Genomic DNA, 21,355 nt, shown 5'->3' on the forward strand with positions numbered 1-21,355 from the left:
AGAATTCTAAGGATACTGAAGCATTCTGCATATCACTGAGGATTCATTTCATGCCTATAAATTTTGCTAAAATGCACTGGGTTTTAACTTTTCTGGTGAACCTTGCACTTGCTACTTTCAATTTGCAGCCTTTCTATGTTGCTGTTGTGCTGAGATTAATATCCTAGTGACAGAGATTTTTGTTCTGCATCTACCGCCTGAATAATATGAGCTTTCTCCTCTAAATTTAGCCATTGAAATAAGTGAATAACTATCACATTTTTCCGATGGACCAAAGATCAGGGTTTCAGTAGTTAAATACTGCACTTAGTTGTTTGAAGCACCAAGAGAGCCTACAAACAAGATGAACTAGCTTGGGGGTGGGGGGGTGCGGTGTTCGGGGGGAAGCAAAATACAATGAGTACAGGATTTCAGACACAGAAGAGGAGCCATATAAAGTGGTTATTACAATTAGGGTGCAATGTACTTCAAATTTTGAAGAATATTTTTATGTTCATTTGAACTGTGAAAAGCATCCTGCAGTGCAATTATAGATTTTCTGTTTGCAGAGCTGGCTTGTATCTAGAGAGACAGGTTTGATCTGTGTAAAGATTGAGGTAACATATTGGTGGTTACAGCTTTGGCACTGGTGATGGGAGTAATTTGAGGTAATAAGTTAAGAGTTTTGAACATTAAAGCATATTAGAATGAGTATGATTTTCTGCCCTCCCTCTCTCTCCCACCCCACCCCCATTGCTGCCATTCTATCGGGACCTAGCAACTTTGCTATTGATGTGATTGTTACCAGTTCTAAAAGTGAACAATAAGGAAATACTTCTGAATGAAAAACACAACAGTACTTCTCCTATAGCCTGCATAAATAAGTTAATTTTGGGGGGGGTGGGGGCTCAAAAATGAACAACCTATCAGTATGATATTGTGTAGTCCTACCGCTTAAATCAAGCTACTTAACAAATACTCTCACTCAATACTAGTTTGCTTGCAAAATCAGCATTTTTCATGTGATTCATCTTATTTGTCACTTTTAAATTTGGTTAAATGTGGACGATGCTAGAATGTTCAATTTTTATGCCTATCGGTGATTTTCCATGCATAAAGCATGTTTATTGTCTTTATTTTTCAGAAAAAGCGGCATTCAGAGTTACTGAAATTAAATGCAGGAAAATACAAACTAATTGTTAAGAAGAAAGCAGCAGAAATTGAGCAGATGGATGGAAGAGGAATGGTTAGGGTAAGTATACATTATGAAGTGCTCATTGTTGGGGGCAATAGAAATCCATAAGTGTGGCAAAACCAATTCCATCCCCCTGCCTGATTATTGTCAGGCTGAACCATACTATTCCCTACCTTGGCGCTGCCTTTGACCCTGTGCTCACTGATCTGTGGTGGCTCCCCGTGCAGTGACCCCTCAAATTTAAAATTCTCAAATCTGTTCATGACTTTGCCCCTCTCTTTCTTTGTCACCTTCTTCAGCCCTACGACCCTCCAAGAACTGTGTTCTTCTAATTCTGACCTCTTTTGCATCCCTGATTTCCTTTGCCCATCAAGCGGTTGTGCCTTCAGCTGTCTGGACCCTAAGCTCTGGAATTCTCTCGCTCCCCAAACCTCTTTACCTCCCTAGTTTTCTTTCCTCCTTTCAGACACTTGTTAAAAACTACCTCTTTGACCAAGATTTTGCTCGCCTGTTCTAATATCTCCATATGTGGCTAGGTTTCAAGTTTTGGCTGATGATGCTTCTATGACATCCTTTGGGATGTTTTAATACATCAAAAGTGCTATGTAAATGCAATTTGTTAAAATGCAGTACCATGGTTCTTCACCTGTGTAGCTTTCTAACTTGTTTTGCCTATGCAGTAAGAATGCAAAAGTAAAAAAGGTTGAGCAAGTTGTCTTAGCGCAACTTGCATTTATATAGCATCTTGAATGTCGGAAAGCATCCTAAGGTGCTTAACAAGGGGTATCCATAATATTTTGACGCCAAGTCACAGAATGAGGTAACAGGACAGATGACCAAAAGCTTGTCAGAGGTAGGTCTGAGGACTGATGGGTAGAGCCGGAGAGGTCTAGGGAGGGATTGCTTGGGGCCTAGGCAACGGAAGGCACGGGGGCCAATGATGGAGCAATGAAAATTGGAGATGCGCGCAAGGCAAGAATTGGAGGAACACCATAATCTGAGGGTTATAGGGCTGAAGGAACTTGCAAGGATGGGAAGGGGAAAGGCACGGAGGGATTTGAAAACCAAGAAGAAAATTTTAAATTGATGCTTTGCTGGGCTGAGAGCCGTTATAGGTCAATGAGGCCGGGGTGATGGGTGAATGGTACTTGGTGCAAGCTAGGACAGAGGCAACAGATTTTGAGTGAGTTCCAGTTTTATGGCGAGTGAATGGTGGGAGGCTGGCCAGGAGTCCAGAGGTAACAAAGGGATGGATGAAGATGAGCTGGGACAGGGCACAAGCGATGCTACAGAGGTGGAAGTAAGCTGTGTTTGTGATGAGAAAATGGGGTTAGAAGTTCTGTACGCCAAGGTTTGCAAAAAGTCTGGTTCAGCCTCAAAGTGGCTAGAGAGAGGGATGGAGCATATGGCAGGGACCAAAGACAATTGCTTTGGTGTTCCCAATATTTAATTGAAGAAAATCTCTGCTTATCTAATACTGGAAGTTGGACCAGCAGCATAAATATTTAAAGTTTTAACTTGTAACTTAGTACCATATTCCTGTATGTAATGCTTGAAGAGAGCGTATTTTCAAAGTAAACTAATTAAACACAGTTTACCTAATATTTTCCTTGCATTCAAGTTTCTTAATTCCTTATTACACAGGCAAAGTGCTAAAAGTGATTGTGTACATTACAAATAAGACTACCTCTGTAACAAAGTGCTCTTATTAGTACGCTGTAATAGGGAATCAAGATCTTGAAGAACATCAACTTGCATTTATATAGTGCTTTTAAGAACACAAGAAATAGGAGCAGAAGTAAACCATGTGGCCCATCGAGTCTGATCCACCATTCAGTACGATCATGGCTGATCTTGGGCTTCAATTCCACTTTCCCTCTCCCCATATCCCTTGATTCCCTGCGAGACCAAAAATCTATCGATCCTAGCCTTAAATGTATTCAAATGAATTCTCTGGGGTAGAGAATTCCAAAGATTCACAACCCTTTGAATTTCTCCTCATCTCAGTCCTGAATGATCAGCCCTTTATCCTGAGACTGTGTCCCAGCATTCTAGACTCCCGAACAGCGGAAACAATCTCTCAGCTTCTACCCTATCAAGCTCTTTCAGAATCTTGTATGTCTCAATTAGATTGCCTCTCATTCTTCTAAACTACAGAGAATATAGGCCCAATTTACTCAGCCTTTCATCATAGGACAACCTCCTCATCCCAGGGACCAATTTAGTAAATCATTGCTGTACCATCTCCAGTGCAAGTATATCCTTTCTTAAATGTGGAGACTAAAACTGCACACAATACTCCAGGTGCAGTCTCACCAAAGCCTTGTACATTGTTAGTAGACTTCTTTATTCCTGAACTCCAATCCCCTTGCAATAAAGGTCAACATGCCATGTGCCTTCCTAATAGCCTGCTGTACTTGCATGTTAACCTTGTGTGTTCCTTGTACAAGTACCCCCAAGTCTCTGAACATCAACACTTACCAGTTTCACACCTTTAAAAAAAAAAAAACTTCTGCTTTTCTATTTTTACAACCAAAGTGAGTAACTTCATACTTTCCATTTGCCATCTTGTACCCACTATATCTCTTTGCAGCCTATGTCTTCCCCACAGTTTATCTTTCCACTGAGCTTTGTATCATCAGCAAACTTAGATATATTACTCTCTCTCTCTTCATCCAAGTCATTAATCTTGTGTGTAAATAGCTGAGGCCCCAGCATTGATCCTTGCAGCACCCCACTATTCACTGCCTGTCAACTTGAAAATGCCCCATTTATGCTCACTGTCTGCTTCCTGTCTGTTAATGGCACAGTGACACAGTGGTTAGCACCGCAGCCTCACCGCTCCAGCGACCCGGGTTCAGTTCTGGGTACTGCCTGTGCGGAGTTTGCAAGTTCTCCCTGTGACCGCGTGGGTTTCCACCGGGTGCTCCGGTTTCCTCCCACAGCCAAAGTCTTGCAGGTTGTTAGGTAAATTGCCCCTAGTGGTGGTAGGAGAATGGTGGGGATGTAGTAGGGAATATGGGGTTAATGTAGGATTAGTATAAATGGGTGGTTGTTGGTCGGCACAGACTCAGTGGGCCGAAGGGCCTGTTTCAGTGCTGTATCTCTAAAATAAAAAAATAACCAATCCTCTATCCATGCTCATATGTTACCCCCAAACCATGAGCCCTTATCATGCCTATTAATCTTTTATGTGGCACCTTATCAAATACTTTTAGGAACTCCAGGTATACTACATCAGCTGGTGCCCCTTTATCTACCCTACTAGTTATATCCTCAAAATTCTAAAACTTGTCAAACAGGATTTCCCTTTAGTAAAACCATGCTCAATTGTTCTAATCACACTGTGCTTTTCCAAGTGCATTGTTAAGACTACTTTACTACCTTCCAGCATCTTCCCAACGCTTGATGTTAGGCTACCTGGCCTGTAGTTCCCTGTTTTCTCTCTCCCCTTGAAAAGCGGTGTAATATTTGCCAACTTCCAATCTGACGGGACCATTCATTCCTGAATCGAAGGAATTCTAGAAAATCATAGCGCATCCACCGTCTCTGCAGCTATCTCTTTTAGAACCCTAGGGTGTAGGCCGTCTGGTCCCAGGGATTTGTTAGACTTTAGTCCCTCAAGTTTCTCCAATACTTTTTCTCGGCTGATAATTTCCTTAATTTCCTCACTCTTTTTAGCTCCTAGGCTACTGCCCATTTCTGGGATGGAACTTGTGTCTTCTGATGTGAAGACGGACACAAAATATTTGTTCAATGCCTCTGCCATTTCCTCATTTCCCCATCATGATATTTCACCTGTCTGCCTCTAAGGGACCAATGTCTACTTTAACTATGTACTTATAAAAGCTCTTATCTGTTTTTATATTACTGGTTAGTTTTACTCTCATTCTATTTTTTCCCTTTTCATCAGCTTTTTGGTGGCCCTTTGGTTTCTAAAACACTCAGTCCTCAGTCTTGCTACTATTCCTTGCAACATTGTAAGCCTCTTTTAGTCTAATACTCTCCTTAACTTCCTGAGTAAGCCACGGTTGAGTCTTTCTTGACAAGTTTTTATTTTTGAACGGAATCTACTTTTGTTGAACACTTTGAATTGTTTCTTTAAATATTCCCCACTGTTCATTTACCTTTTAACGTAGCGAATTTCCCCAGGGTGCTTCATAGAGGCATAATCAGACAAAAATGGTTACTGATTCAAAGGAGGGGTTGACTAAAAGCTTGTCAAAGTGTGTTTTAAGGTGGGCCTTAAACGAGGAGGGAGAGGTGGAAATCTGGAAAGGGGATTCTAGAACATAAGGCTTATTCGTCAGAAGGCATGACCATCAATGGTAAGGTGAACACAGGGGGGCTGCGCAATCATAGAATTGTTTCTGCACAGAAGGAGACCATTTGACCTGTCGTGTCTGTGCCATCTCTCTGCAAGAGCAGCTCACCTCGTTATACTCTCATGCCTTTTCCCTATATCCCTGAAAATAATTTCTCTTTTGAAAGCCTTGATTGAATCTACTTCCACTCCACTCTCAGTGCATTTCTGATCCTAACCACTTGCTGTGTTTTTTTTAAAAAAAAATTTCATGTCAATGTTGCTTCTTTTGCCAATCTCAAATCAGTGTCCCCTAGTTTCTGACCCTTCCCCAGCGGGAACAGTTTTTCCCTATCTACTCTGTCTAGGCCTCGCATGATTTTGAACACCTCAATCAAATCTTTTCTTCTTTTCTCTGAGAAGAACAGCCCCAGCTTCTCCATTCTATCCACGTAACTGAAGTTCCTCATCACAGGAACCATTCTTGTAAATCTTTTCTGCACCTTCTCTAATGCCTTCATATCCTTCCTAAATTGTGGAGCCCAGAATTGGACACAATGTTCAACTCGAGGCTGAACCAGTGTTTTATAAAGGTTCATCATAGCTTCCTTGCTTTTGTACTCTGTGTCCCTATTTAGAAAGCCCAGGATCGCATATGCTTTGAGCCACTTTCTCAACCTGTCCTGCCACCTTCAATGATTTGTGCACAAATACCCCAGATCCCTCTGCTCCTGCACCATCTTTAGAATTGCATCCTTTATTTTATATTGCCTCTCATTGTTCATACCAAAATGAATCACTTCACAGTTCTCTGCATTAAATTTCATCTGCCACATACATATCTGCGCATTCCTCATAGTTCACAATACTTCCAAGTTTTGTGTTACCCAAAATTGTCTTTCACACTCATGTCAAGGTCATTGATATAGTTCAAGAAAAGCAATGCTCCTAACACCAACGCCTGATGAACCCCACTATGTGCCTTCCTGCAGTCTGGAAAACAACCGTTCATCACTGCTGTCTGTTTCTTGTCACTCAACTTTGTATCCATGATGCCACTGTCTCCTTTAATCCATGGGCTTTAACTATGTTGATAAGCCTGTTATGTGGCACTTTATTTAATGCCTTTTGGAAGTCAATAAGCACCTAATCAATCTTCTGTGTTAGCTCATCAAAAAACTCAATTAAGTAAGTTAAACACTATTTGCCCTTAAATCCATGGTGGCTTTCCTTAATTAATCCACATTTGTCCAAGCGACTGTTAATTTTGTCCCGAATTATTGCTTCTAAAAGTTTACCCACCACTGAGGTTAAACAGACTGGCCTTTAGTTGCTGGGCTTATCCTTACACCCTTCTTTGAACAAGGGTGTAACATTTGCAATTCTCCAGACCTCTGGCACCACCCCTATGTTTAAGGAGGATTGGAAGATTATGGCCAGTACCTCTGCAATTTCCACCCTCCCTCCCTTCAGTATCCTTGGATGCATCTCATCTGGTCCCGGTGACTTATCAACTTTACAGGCATCCTATCTTATACCTCAATCAATTTTTAGCCTTTCCAGTGTCTCAACTACCTCCTCTTTCACTATGACTTGGGAAGCATCTTCTTCCTTGGTAAGGACAGATGCAAAGTACTCATTTAGTATCTCAGCCATACTCTCTGCTTCCCTGTACAGAGCCCCTTTTAAGTCCCTAATCGGCCCCACACCTCCTTTCACCACAATTTATATGCCTATCAAAGACTTTAGGATTCTCTTTCGTGTTAGCTGCCAGTCTCTTCTCATACTTTCTATTTACTTATTTCTTTTCTCACTTTCCCTCTGAACTTTCTATTTTCAGCCTGGTTCTCACTTGTATTATCCGCCTGTCATAAATTCTTGCCCCTCTCTGCCCTTTGCACTATTGCTATCCCAGTCTATATTAGGATAAAGTCCCTCATTATAACTACTCTATAATTCTAGCACCTCTGTATCTTTCCCACTGGTTAGTGGACGATTGAATACACCTAGTAGTGTAATGGTACCTCTCTCTTGTTTCTTAACTGTAACCAAATAGATTCTGTCCTTGACCCCTCTCGAGCATGCGCTCTCTCCAACACGGTAATGTTTGCCTTAATCAGTACAGCTACCTCTCCTCTCTTTTCCGAATACCACCTATTCAGGAATATTATACCCAGACCTGCTCTTTTTGAGTCAGGTCTCCGGTATCGTCACATCATGTTCCCATGTGGCCAACTGCGCCTGCAACTCACCAACACTATTTATCACATTCCGTGTGTTCACATAGATGCACAGTAAACCTAATTTAGACCTTACTACTCTCACTCTGACTCCACCTTAGTACCTTACTATTTTCTACTCTAGTGCTGTCTGTCTCTCCCAATTCTTTATGCACCTTGTTTTCCCCTCTGGTATTACTTCCTGATTCCCACGCCCCTGCCAAGTTAGCTTAAACCCTGCTTAATCACACTAGAAAATGGCCCTGCATGGGCATTGGTCCAGGCTTTGTTCAGGTGCAACCCATCCAGCTTAAGCAGTTCCCATCTCCCCCAGAACTGGTCCCAATGTCCAGGAATCTAAAGTCATATCTCCTGCACCATTTCTCCAGCCACACATTCATCTACTGTATCCTCATATTTCTATACTCGTGAGTGGCACTGGGAGTAATCTGGAGATTACTACCTTTTGAGGTCCTGCTTGCTTACTTTCCCAGCTCCCAAAATCTGCCTGCAGGCCCTCATCCATATTTCTGCCTGTGTCGGTACTGATATAGATCCTGACTGCTGACTGTTCACCCTTAACCCCCACCCACCCCAATAGTGCTGTGCAGCCACTCAGTGACGTTCTTGACTCTGGCACCAGGGGGAAACATATGATCTTGGATTCATATCTACAGCTGCAGAAACAGCTGTCTGGTCCCCTTATTATTGAATCCCTCTCACTATTGCTTTTCCAATCTTCCTGCTGCCCTGGCCCGTACAGCTGAATGAAATGTGGAGCCCTGGACTTGGCTCTGGCTGCACTTTCCAGAGGAACTATCACTCATGCAAGTATTCAGAACTGAATACTGGTTGGAGAGTGAAATGGGCTTGGGACTCCTGCACTACCTGCTTGGTCCTTCTTGACTGCCTGGTAGTCACCCATTACCTCCCTGCCTGCACACCCTTAAGCTGTGGGTGACGGCATCTATAAATGTGCTCTCCACAAAACATAGCGTCGCGGATGTGCCACAATATTTCCAGCTACTGCTCAAGCTCCGAAGCTCGAGCTGCTGTAGTTTAGGACACTTCCTGCACATGTGATTGTCTGGGACACAGGAACTGTCCTGGAGTTCCTACGTGGAACAGGATGCGTGCGGCACAGGACTCAGCTGCCCTGCCATATTTCTATTTATTAGACTATTAAACCTACAACTTAAATAAATAAAACTCACCAATCAACTGCTTCTCTTGTGTTGATATCACTTATTTTATAGGGAGGTTAACGGAAATGTTTTTACTGCACTCCTGTTTTCTAAATAACTTGGATTTTAATTTACTGAAAAATTCAGAACACTTTTGTGTTACTATCCCTTGGTGTTTCTAACTTCATACCTTATCTCTGATTAATTGAGTACTGATTCTAATTATATGATGAATTATAAAATTCGCTTTAGTTTTTAATTCTTAACAATTAATCGATAAAGTCTCACTTAATTGATTTGGATTAAATTAAAAGAAAATTAAAAGCTTGCCAGTATACACACACCACATGATTCCTTGTCCTGTGACGTAATTTCTCGTTTTTTTTCCCCCTCCAATTCAGTTCAGGCTCACAACCCGCACCAATCCTGGATAGCTTCTTGCTTTTCTGTTCCGCTCCCAGCCTGCTTTATGCCACGGTTACAGTCAAAGGAAGGCAGCGTTTTTGGAAGGGTCAATTGTAGAGCTGGTGGGGAGTGATGGGGCCATGATGGGATTAGGCAATAAGTACATTTATATAGCGCCTTTAATATAGCAAAACATCTCAAAGCATTTACAAGAGAGTTATATGTAAAAAAAAAAAATTAGACAAGCCATAGAGAATTCAAGGCAGATGACCAAAAACTTTGTCAAAGAGTTAAGTTTTAAGGAGTATCTTAAAGGAGGAGAGAGAGGTAGAAGCGAAGAGGTTTAGGGGGAAAATTCCAGGGCTCAAGGACAAGGCAGCTGAAGGCACAGCCGCCAATGGTGGGGCAATTAAAATCAGGAATATGCAAGATACCAGAATTGAAGGTGTGTCGATATCTCGAAGGCTTGTAGAGCTGGAGGAGTTTATAGAGATAGGGAGAGGTAAGGCCATGAAGGGATTTGAAAACGAGGATGAGATTGGGGAACAAAGATAATAGATTCGGTCTTCTGAGTATTTAAACACGAAGGAGAATTTTAAATTGGAAGCATTAGGGTATCGGGCTAATGTGGGTCAGCAAGCACAGGGGTGGTGTGTGTGTGAAATTTGGTGCAGAAGCTACTTCAGAAGTAAAGTTGCCTTTGATCTACACTGATATTCTCTATCTTCAACCAAGTTTACAGATCAAGCAATTTCATTTTTTAATGTTCTGGTCAATAATAGTTGCTATTTAGCTTCATCAAAATGTTGATTCCAAATGGAGGTAAACCTTCAGTGCTGCTAGCTTTTTTTTTAAAAAACAAAATGTTCAGCTGATAGTTTTGGCAAGTAGCTTCTTTTGATGAATTATCCAAATCATAGGTGGCTAGGTGTGGACCATCCAACTAATTGGCAAAGTAGGGTGATGTCTCTATATAGGCATTATTTGCTCTATATTGATTGAGCCCTTCTTCCATTCAGTAACTGATATTAAAATAATTATCTCAATTCCAAGAGGCAAATAGGATGAATTCCTCTATTCCTGAATCCTGGTAGTCATTCACAGCCAGAAGTTTCTTTCCAATGTAAGAAATAATTTAGAATTTGCCAACTGAACATTTTGTTCCTTTGGGCATATTTTTCTCATCTGTAATGACCATATTTTGGGCACCAAGTGGGCATTTTTTGATCAGAAAATGGAAGACATTGATCACAGTGGATCTTCTCCCATTTTACACACCATGAATTTCCACTGCTGAAACAGTGAAGAGGTTCACTATAATTAAAATAAGTTGTGGTGATGTCATTTTAGACGTGCATGCTTTTTTTTTTAGGTTGTAGATGACTCTGACAAAGCTGCAGTATTTGGTCATCACTAGTTGTCCTGAGAAAAGTGGTTGGGGTCCAGCAGTGACCATTTTTTTTTTTAATTTCCAAAATATACTTTATTTTTAAAAAATGTTTAAAAATTACATTACAAAACAGTTCAAAACAGCACCAAGTCAACAATACAAAGAGTGCAAAGGAGATCAGTTTCCTTCAATACAGGAGTGAGTAAAATTTCATTTTACCTGCCATGTACTTTTTGCAGCAAACTAATATTTTCTGGATACAGCCCGAGGGGTTTTCCATGGATCCAGCCCCTCAGTTCACCTTGGTGGGGGGTACCTTACACAGTGGCCTTTCCCCATTGAGCCTTTGCCACGGCTGCCCCAAGTTTTAGTGTGTCCCTCAGCACATAGTCCTGGACCTTGGAATGTGCCAGTCTGCAACATTCGGTCGTGGACAACTCTTTGCGCTAGAAGACCAGCAAGTTTCGGGCAGACCAAAGGGCGTCTTTCACCGAATTTATAGTCCTCAAGCAGCAGTTGATAATCTCTGTGTGCGTCCCTGGAACAGCCCATAGAGCACAAACTCCTGTGTTACAGAGCTGCTTGCATAACAAGATGGTCTGTGACTTGGAGGGGATTCTGGAACTGCTGCTTCTCTTTATGGTAGAAGTCACTTTTGAAGTAGGTTTAGTGTGACTGCAGTGCAGCCTTTTGGTAGAGTATACTGCAGCCACAGTGCCCTAATTAAGCAGAGTACAATGTCTTGGATGCTGTTGAGCTTCAAATGTTATAGCTGCACCATCCAGGTGAGTGCTGAGTGATCCATTAAGCTCCTGACTTGAGCCTTGTAGGTGGTGGCGAGGTTTTGAGGGTTCAGGAGGTGGGCCATTTGTTGCAGTGTGCCCTGCCTCTATTCTATGTTGATGTATCCGGTCCAGTTAAGTTTCTGGTTAATGGTGACTCCTAGGATGTTGATGGTGGGGAACCTGGTCATTGTGGTTTTGTTGAAGGTTGGGAGAAAGTAGTTGGGCCTTTTCATGTTGCATATGATTATTGTCTGGCATTTTTCTGTGGTGTGAATATTAACCTGTTACTCGCCAGTGTGGGTGTTGTCCAAGACCTGCAAAAAGCTGGCATGAGCTGCTTCATATTGAAGAGTTGTAAATGGAAGTAAACACCATGGAATCATCAGGAAATAGTCCCTCATGATATGATGGGAAGGAAGGTCAGTGAAGTAAATGAAAATAGTTGAGTTGAGAATTCTCCAATAATATCCTGTGCCTCGAATGATTGGCCTCCGGCAACCACAACCATCTTTACTGTAATTTTTCCAAAAGACTACTTTGTTACTTAACTTCTGTAGGACTCCTTGGTGTAGTACTTTGTTGCCTTTATGTCTAGGATACTTAATCTTGCCTGCCCTTTAGTTCATGCATCCATCTGAATCGAGGCTGTGATGAAGTCTGAAACAGAATGCTTATGACAAAGCCCAACAGAGCTTTAGCAAGCAGGTTATTGGTGTCTAGGTGCTATTTGATGGCACTATTAGTAACTCTTTCCATCGCTTTGTCGATGAGTGGAAGGAAGCTGTTAAATAACTAGGTTCAATTTGCTGTACTTTTTGTGTGTTGGGTAGATGCTGCATTGGAATAGCTTGACTGGTGGAGTTTGGGATAGCTGGTTCTGGTGTACAGGTTTTCAGCACTACAGCTGGGATGTTTATTGGGCCTATAGATTTTGTTGTGCCTTGTTCACTCATTTGTTTAATGTCACTTAGAGTGAACCAAATTGGCTGGACAGTGGCACCTATGATGCTGGGAACCTTGGGAGGAGGCCAGGTCCATTTAACACTAAAGCAAAATACAGTGGATGCTGAAAATCTGAAGTAAAAACAAAGTGCTAACAGTACTCAGCAGATCTGGTAGCAGTTGTGGAGAGAGAAACCGAGTTAATGTTTCAGGTCGATGACCTTTCATCAGCACTTTTGGCTGGTGATGTTTGCAAATACTTGAGCACATTCCGATGTTCGTTCATGCATTTGTTGGGGCTACTTTATGATCTAATTTTGTTTTGTTACTTTAAATACCAGAGTACACAGACATCAGTTGTAACAACCACTGAATCAGGTCTTTAATGACTCATGTTACACGATCCAACATGAGTGCTCAATTAAGCCACGCTCCACAATCCAGTGTGACTACAACATAGTGGTACATTCAAAACTGTTAAACCAATTCTACGTTTGATCTCCATATTTCATACATACTACCACTAAATCACAATACATCAACAGATACATATGTGATATTGAATATATCAACATAGAGCCAGTATGATGCGCTCGCTTATTTTTTTTATTTATTTTTTATTGTTGTCTATATGGACTTTAGTAAAGCCTTTGACAAGGTCCCGCATGGCAGACTGGTGCAAAAGGTGAAGTCACACAGGATCAGAGGTGAGCTGGCAAGATGGATACAGAACTGGCTCAGTCACAGAAAACAGAGGGGAACAGTGGATGGGTGTTTTTCTGAATGGAAGGATGTGACTAGTGGTGTTCTGCAGGGATCAGTGCTGGGACCTTTGCTGTTTGTAGTATATATAAATGATTTGGAGGAAAATGTAGCTGGTCTGATTAGTAAGTTTGCGGACGACACAAAGGTTGGTGGAGTTGCGGATAATGATGAGGATTGTCAGAGGATACAGCAGGATATAGATAGGTTGGAGACTTGGGCGGAGAAATGGCAGATGGAGTTTAATCCGGACAAATGTGAGGTAATGCATTTTGTAAGGTCTAATGCAGGTGGGAGGTATACAGTAAATGGCAGAACCCTTAGGAGTATTGACAGGCAGAGAGGTCTGGGCGTACAGGTCCACAGGTCACAAAGTGGCAACACAGGTGGATAAGGTAGTCAAGAAGGCATACGGCATGCTTGCCTTCATCGGTCGGGGCATAGAGTATAAAAATTGGCAAGTCATGTTGCAGCTGTACAGAACCTTAGTTAGGCCACACTTAGAATATTGCGTGCAATTCTGGTCGCCACACTACCAGAAGGACGTGGAGGCTTTGGAGAGGGTACAGAGGAGGTTTACCAGGATGTTGCCTAGTCTGGAGGGCATTAGCTATGAGGAGAGGTTGGATCAACTCTGATTGTTTTCACTGGAACGACGGAGGTGGAGGGGCGACATGATAGAGGTTTACAAAGTTATAAGTGGCATGGACAGAGTGGATAGTCAGAAGCTTTTTCCCAGGGTGGAAGAGTCAGTTACTAGAGGACATAGGTTTAGGGTGCGAGGGGCAAAGTTTAGAGGGGATGAGAGGGGCAAGTTTTTTTTTTTTTTACACAGTGGGTGGTGAGTGCCTGGAACTTGCTGTCAGGGGAGGTGGTGGAAGCAGATATGATAACGACGTTTAAGAGACATCTTGACAAATATATGAATAGGAAGGGAATAGAGGGATATGGGCCCCGGAAGTACAGAAGGTGTTAGTTTCGGCAGGCATCAAGATCGGCGCAGGCTTGGAGGGCCGAATGGCCTGTTCCTGTTCTGTACTGTTCTTTATTTAGAGATACAGCACTGAAACAGGCCCTTCGGCCAACCGAGTCTGTGCTGACCATCAACTGCCCATTTATACTAATCCTACATTAATCCCATATTCCTACCACATCCCCTCAATTCCCCTAACACCTACCTACACTAGGCAATTTATAATGGCCAATTTACCTATCAACCTGCAAGTCTTTGGCTGTGGGAGGAAACTGGAGCACCCGGCAGAAACCCACACGGTCACAGGGAGAACTTGCGAACTCCGCAAAGGCAGTACCCAGAATCGAACCCAGGTCGCTGGAGCGGTGAGGCTGCGGTGCTAACCACTGTGCCGCCCAATTAGTCAACCCCTCAATCATCCTGTTATCATGGTTATATGGTCCATTTAAGCTCTTCAGTCACTTCGTTACTATAAATATAGTGACCAGACCAGCATCTCCCCAGATCCACAAGACATGGATGAATGGCCTGCACAGATTCCTTCAATAATTCTTCATCTCATCCTTGCTCTAGGCCTGCTTCACGGAGCAGAAAGCTGTTTTAACTCATCTTGTGCTGATCCCACAAACAGTCCAAGACATTAAGGTACACAGTTAGTGTGAACCCACTTTCCCACACCAACTGAGATATACTCACCCATATGAAATTGTCTTCCCAGGTTGCTTGGGATTGAGCTGGATACAGCAGTTAATTAATAAAGCCAGTAAGAGGATTTAATAGACTATTTCTGCATTTTCTTCTGGCTCTTTCCCCTTTGTTGTCACTTTGTTTTCAGGAGTCTTTGTGGCAGTAATTATACTGCCTCGATTGCCCTAACAGCTCCAGGAGTAGACACAGTGGGTTTCCCCTGTTAATCTGTGCTATTTGACAGAAACGGAGTGCCAGTAGAGTTACTTCAGACTAATTAGAGATGCTCTACACCACCCTCTGATACCTCTGCACCAAAAATATCAACACTTGTCAGAGGTGCAGTGCCTCCAGGACAATGATTTATAATGGACATCATGACGGAATTATGCCGCATGCTCCAAATGGATCTGCAGCAGATTCTTTCACACAGTATTGCAGGTACTGAACACTTATGGCTCAATCATTTCCGGTTTCCAGGGGGGAGAGGTGGGGCATAAGCAACATAAGTCAGTTAACTGCCTATAGATACCTTGTTTGCTTGATCAAGCAATTCTGTATCCTTTCTCACCAACATAAGTAAACTTTGCAATTTTATAGATTGGCAGGATTCCTGAAGTTCTAGGAGAGACCGTGCAACTTATTGCACCATTTTCAGTCTTGCATGGTGGCATTACCGACATAAACAGGAGGTGATTCCACTCTGTGTTCAATTTGCTTATCATCTAATTTGCAAGTCTGTGTTCAACTGCCATCTATCGTGATGACTTCATTTTAAAGCAACCCACTGTCCCACCCCTATTTGATCCACAAAGCAGGTCTCACGGTAGCTCCTGCGTGATCGGGGCTATCTTCTAGAGCTGTGGTTGGTAACAACTGCGTGGTATCCCAGGACATTTCACAACTTACAGATGCCACCCGATCTCAAGGAGGACAGAGAAAATGTTTTAAGGATACACTGAAAACCTCGTTGAAAAGGGGGCAAATTGACATCGGTGCATGGGAAGAGCTTGCCACTAACCGTGCTATGTGGCAACACTTCATCCAACAGACCTCAACACAGTCGAAAACTGACTGCATAAACTCTGCTGCGGAGAAGCGTTGAAAGCGGAAGGAGAGAGAGCAGCACCCTGGCTCGAGAACCCTCAGGGCAAAACTTGTCCTTTCTGCGCAAAGACCTGTGGTTCCAGGATTGGCCGCCTGATTGACCTGAGAACACACAAATCATAAACCCTGGCAGACATCATCCTTGTTTCAAGGTCTGATGACGACAATACCAGGACACCAGTTAAGAATAGTTGAGATATTGGAATCTGTTAGAGTTGTCATTAAGTATATTGTTAGCATGTTGAAGTAGTATTTTTGATGCTTTACTGAATTTTAAAAATTCTTTCATGGGATTTGTGTGTCACTGGCAAGGCTAGCATTTGTTGCCCATCCCTAATTTAAGGGCCTGCTGCCCGACCCAAACCCAACGGGACCTGACGACGTGTCGGGTCAGGTACAGCTTTCGGGCTCGGGTCAGGTCACACATACTAAGTGCTCTGCTGGTAAGTATTGAAATTTTAAAAACTTATGAGCTGGGAGTCCGGGATGAAACTGAGTCTGCGCAGTGAGCGAGTGACATCACTATGACATCATCGCGCATGCACTGCAGCTTCCTAGACGTTCTGAGTAGGAAGGATGGTCGAGTCGAGCTCGGGGCAAAATGGGAGGGACTCGGGCTCTGGTCCGCTGTGGTTCGGGTCAAGTTCCTTTTTCCCGACCTGAGCAGGCCTCTACCCTAATTGCCCTTGAACTGAGTGGCTTGCTAAGCCACTTCAGGAGGCAGTTAAGAGTCAACCACATTGCTGTGGTTCAGAACAGAACTTGTGCTGGCTGAGAGCCATTTAGCTAGCTCTTGTACAGGACACCGCTTAACTTGTAATTGTATTCATTGATGAACAGTCTTGTCTACATGTCCTCTGCAGCATTGCTGTCTGTTACAATACGCATATTTTCCAGGCAATTTTAAATATCGCATTCATAGCACCTGATGAAACATCTTGACACACCTTTGTAAGAGCATTCTCTGCATGCTAACTTCAGTGCAAACAGACTTCCAAGGAATAAATGTATTGTGTGTGAATCCCTAGTGTTTATTTCCCTTTGTGACATATGTGCTCTTAAGTTTTGTCTGGTGTTTCATTTAGGTGCCGCTTCATTGGGGTGGGTGCTGCCTCCTGAGCTGAAATTTCTGGGATTCTGACCAGGGGATCCTTGGGACATACTTTCAGTTGAAAGTTGTTTCATTTAAGCTGATGAACCGCTTGAATTGCAAAGACTTCTTATGATTTGCCTCGCGGGATTAAAAAAAAAATTAGCTGCAAGTATTGTAACTTGATTGGGACATATTAAGACAGGGGTTTCAGGATTTTTAAACTGACCCCTGAACTTAAATAAAAGCAAAATACTGCGGATGCTGGAAATCTGAAACAAAAACAAGAAATGCTGGAATCACTCAGCAGGTCTGGTAGCATCTGTGGAAAGAGAAGCAGAGTTAACGTTTCGGGTCAGTTCCGAAGAAGGGTCACTGACCCGAAATGTTAACTCTGCTTCTCTTTCCACAGATGCTGCCGGACCTGCTGAGTGATTCCAGCATTTCTTGTTTTTGTCCCTGAACTTAAATCCTTGTGCAGCTACTATTGCAAGATGCACCCCACCACATATGTCTTTCTCTATGTATCTATATTGGGGATATGCATCTAGATTAGCTGTTGCAGTGATCAATTTAAAGCAATCAGAATTTCAGAAATAACCATATTTAAAAGTCTTTTTAGGATTTGAAACATGACTGACCCCATTTCCACCGTGGAATTGTATTCATCCTTCAAATTATGCTTCTCTCAATCCCTCCACTGTCTCTAAACTGTCAGATTGCTTGTTTGACGTTCAATACTACATGAGCAGAAGCTTCCTCCAGATAAATATTGGGAAGACTGAAGCCATTTTCTTTGGTCCCTGCCACAATCTCCGTTCCCTAGTCACCGACTCCGTTCCTCTCCCTGACAACAGTCAGAGGCTGAACAAGATTTTTCTTAACATTGGTGTCGTATTTGACCCCAGGACAAGCTTCCAACCACATGTCTCCACCATCACTAAGACCACCAGTTTTCCACCTCCCATAGCATCACCCAACCCTGACCTTGCCTCAGCTCATCTGCTGAAACCCTCATCTATGCCTTTGTTACCTGTAGACTTGACTATTGCAACACCCTCATGGTCAGCCTCCCACATTCTGTCCACTGTAAACTTGAGGTCTCCCAAATCTCTGCTGCCTGTGTAATTCAAGTTCTGTTTACCCATTTTCTCTGTTTGTTGACTTATTTTGGCTCCTGGTTAAGCAGCACCTCCATTTTAAAATTCTCATGCCTGTTCTGAAATCCCTCCATTGCCTTGCCCCTCCCCATCTCTAATCTTCTGCAACTTGACAACCTTCCAAAATAGCTGCACTCCTCCAATTCTGATCTCTTGAGCTTCCTTGATTTTAATCAGCTGCCAAAGCTCTAAGCTTTGGAATTCCCTCCCAAAACCTCACCACCTCTCTTCCTTTTCTGTTTTATTTCTTAAAACCTACCTCTTTAATAAAGCTTTTGATCATCTGACCTAATATATTATGTAGTTCATAGTTACATTTTGTTTGATAACGTTCCTATGAAGTGCTTTGGGATATTTTACTACACTAAAGGCAATATATAAATACGAGTTGTTGCATCCTCCACACTACAGTTCTACCCCACTATTCCCTCAGGTCCTCAGGTTTTGCAACTTGGTTTTAATTTAGTTTTGTTTGAAAATCAACTATAGCAATGCCATTGGTCCTGGTACCTTACCACATGTGGGAGTAAAGACCAGGTGGGGCACTGCCAATCCAGAAGGTCGTGACAATTTACCTTTGGACTGAATATATTTACCCACCCAGAACCAGACCAAACATAACTCATATGGTCAAGGATGCAAAGATAATTTGTGCTTAATTCTTGACGATATAATGAATTTGAGAACATGTCATTTAAGAGGATTTTTCTGTACATTGAACTATTGATAGAAGTGCTGCTCTCTAGCAATAATAAGCTTTACAGAAAAACAGAAAAAATGCTGTTTGTCTTTCAAATGCACTAAAATTAATATTTTAATAGAGCAGAATTGGCTAACATTGTTTTCTCTTAAAAGTGAAATTTCTTGAAATTCCAGGTTATCCGAGATTTTGAGGGACCTGCACTTAGTGAGAGGATAGCTGCTGTGAAAAGATCTGAAGATGGTAAAGCACCAGCATTCGCTACTTTTAGTTTAGACATTAAGAGGCTTACTAAACAATATGAAGGTGTCTGTATGTTCCATTATCAGTTATTTAAATTCTCGTGACTCATCTCAGTAGTACATGTTTCAAATGATTTAGTATTTACTTCATATTACATACTTAAGTGGAATAATTGAGCTTGATGCAACTTCCATAGGAACAGGAGTCAGCCATTTAGCCCCAGAGCCTGTACTGCCATTCAATGGCATCATGGCTAATTTGCGACCTAACTCCATCTATCTGCTTTTGCCTAATAGCTTTGGTTAACAAAAATCTATCGATCTCAGATTTAAAATTAACCATTCCTCTACCATCAATTGCCGTTTACGCAAGAGAGTTCCAAACTTCTGCCACCCTTTGTAGAAGTGTTTTACCTAATTTCACTGATGCTTTGCCTTCTGAATGCATAATGGCTAATGATCACCTGGAAGGGAATGGTGGCAGTACAGACAGTAAATATAACGGCTGACTGATCTGTGCATTGATTATTTTTACATCTGCATTGTGATACCAGCCAGCCCCAGTTTCATCAGGGGGTGTAGAAGCCAGGGGAGCTTTCCAGTTGAATGGAGGAGCTCTTCAACAAGCAATTTATCATGGCTGATAAACTAATGATTCTCAAGTCAGTCTGCCATAAACAGATGTATTGAAGCATTTAGAAGACCAGAGCTGTGTTCTCTGTTTGATCTGCTAAGTGATGCTGTTTGAAGTTGTCAGATTTTATTTGGTGTGTTTTTTTGACTAGCTAAGTTTTCATTATTTAACAAATGAGTTCTTTTAATTTTAGAAAATCAACTGCCAGATATGGAATACAGTAGTATTGACCAAGACCAGAGCCCTAACACAGAAAAGTCTCGCTCTCCAGATATGAGAACAAAAAGGGCTTTTGCTAGCACAAGTTCAAAACCATCTAGCAGAACAAGTGCCTCGAGAGGTATGTTTGTCTACAGTATTACAATATCCCTGTCTCAATCAAAATTCAATTTACTATGCGACAGAGGGAAGCATGCTTCTGCAGCTTGTTGTGGCTGGAGTGGTGGAAATATGAGGAATCCAGCTAGCTGTGTTTTCTCATTTGTTAGAAACTGTTGCAAACCAATACAGGCTCCGGCTTGGTAGTAGGCCATTCGCCTGATTGCTGTACTGCCTGAATAGAGCTAAATATCTACATAGGAGTAACCTGAGGTCAGAGAGCACCACCACAATGCAACATGGCTACTTCCTGCTGCAACAGGATGGCCTATTCTTTGTTGTGTGCATTTTAGGCCTGCTTATATTTACAAACATAGCATCTCACTATTTCTTAACCCTGGCCCCAGTGTTTCTGAATCTCTAGTTTAGCATGTAGTTGAAGATTGCTGAGGCACTATCTGTTCCCTGCAGTCACACGTACCTACTTCTGTCTTGGTCATTTTACCTCATTTATACAGCCTCCTCCTTTGGCTTGTACAGTGACCTGCTCCCCTCCCACTTGCAATAAGAAAGTAACAAGGCTGCAGAAAAATTGCAAAACAAGTACAATAGTATAAACATAAAGAAATGCAGGGAAGAAAAAGGCATGGACTCTTCAAGGGAGAGATAGGAAGAGAAAATTTAAAGGAGATACAAATAGTAGAACTTTTCTGTAGGCAACTTTGATTACAGGGGAGAGAATTGCCCACGGTAGTCACACTTCCTGATGGCAGGATTGTCAGGCAGGGTGCCATACTCAACAACCATTCAAAATCTCCATAGTGCTGCTGTATTCCTATCTAACGTCAATATTGCTGAAACTTTCATCCATGTTTATTCCACTTTGAGTCTTATTTTTTTTCAGTCACCAGTTTCTCTAGTTGCACATTACACAAAGCCCTGCAGAGTTGTATGACTGTATTCCATCCTGGACAAAGTTTGCACACCCATCACTTATCCCTTCACAAACCAGCACTGGCTCCTATCCATTGACGTTTTGACATTGAAATACTTGATTTCACTTTCACATGCCTTCTTGCCCCCTCTCCAACCCTATTTAGTAATCTTCCCCAGCCTTGCATCACAGTGAAAATTCTCTGGTTCAGCTCCCTGCCCTGTCCCCCCCCCCCCCTCCCCCCCAATTTGATTTTTCTGCCTCCCTCTGCTCTACCATTAGCGTGAGAACCTTCAGTCGTCATGTCCTGCATGCTGGCAAAGTAAGGCAGGTATGGATTGTGAAG

At 42.3% G+C, this 21,355-nt stretch overlaps 1 protein-coding gene across 2 annotated transcripts in view; it reads left to right on the forward strand.

Annotated features, from left to right (window-relative positions):
• The window catches only part of LOC137346645 (uncharacterized), a 102,255-nt gene that overhangs the window by 57,481 nt on the left and 23,419 nt on the right, over window positions 1-21,355 (forward strand). For both annotated transcript variants that reach the window (XM_068010288.1, XM_068010278.1), the window contains exons 14-16: window positions 1,124-1,231; window positions 19,058-19,124; window positions 19,951-20,097. In XM_068010288.1, the coding sequence (XP_067866389.1) occupies window positions 1,124-1,231; window positions 19,058-19,124; window positions 19,951-20,097 (322 nt within the window). The remainder of the gene's footprint in view (window positions 1-1,123; window positions 1,232-19,057; window positions 19,125-19,950; window positions 20,098-21,355) is intronic.

Source organism: Heterodontus francisci, chromosome 2 (assembly GCF_036365525.1).
Source record: "Heterodontus francisci isolate sHetFra1 chromosome 2, sHetFra1.hap1, whole genome shotgun sequence".
Classification (NCBI taxonomy): domain Eukaryota; kingdom Metazoa; phylum Chordata; class Chondrichthyes; order Heterodontiformes; family Heterodontidae; genus Heterodontus; species Heterodontus francisci.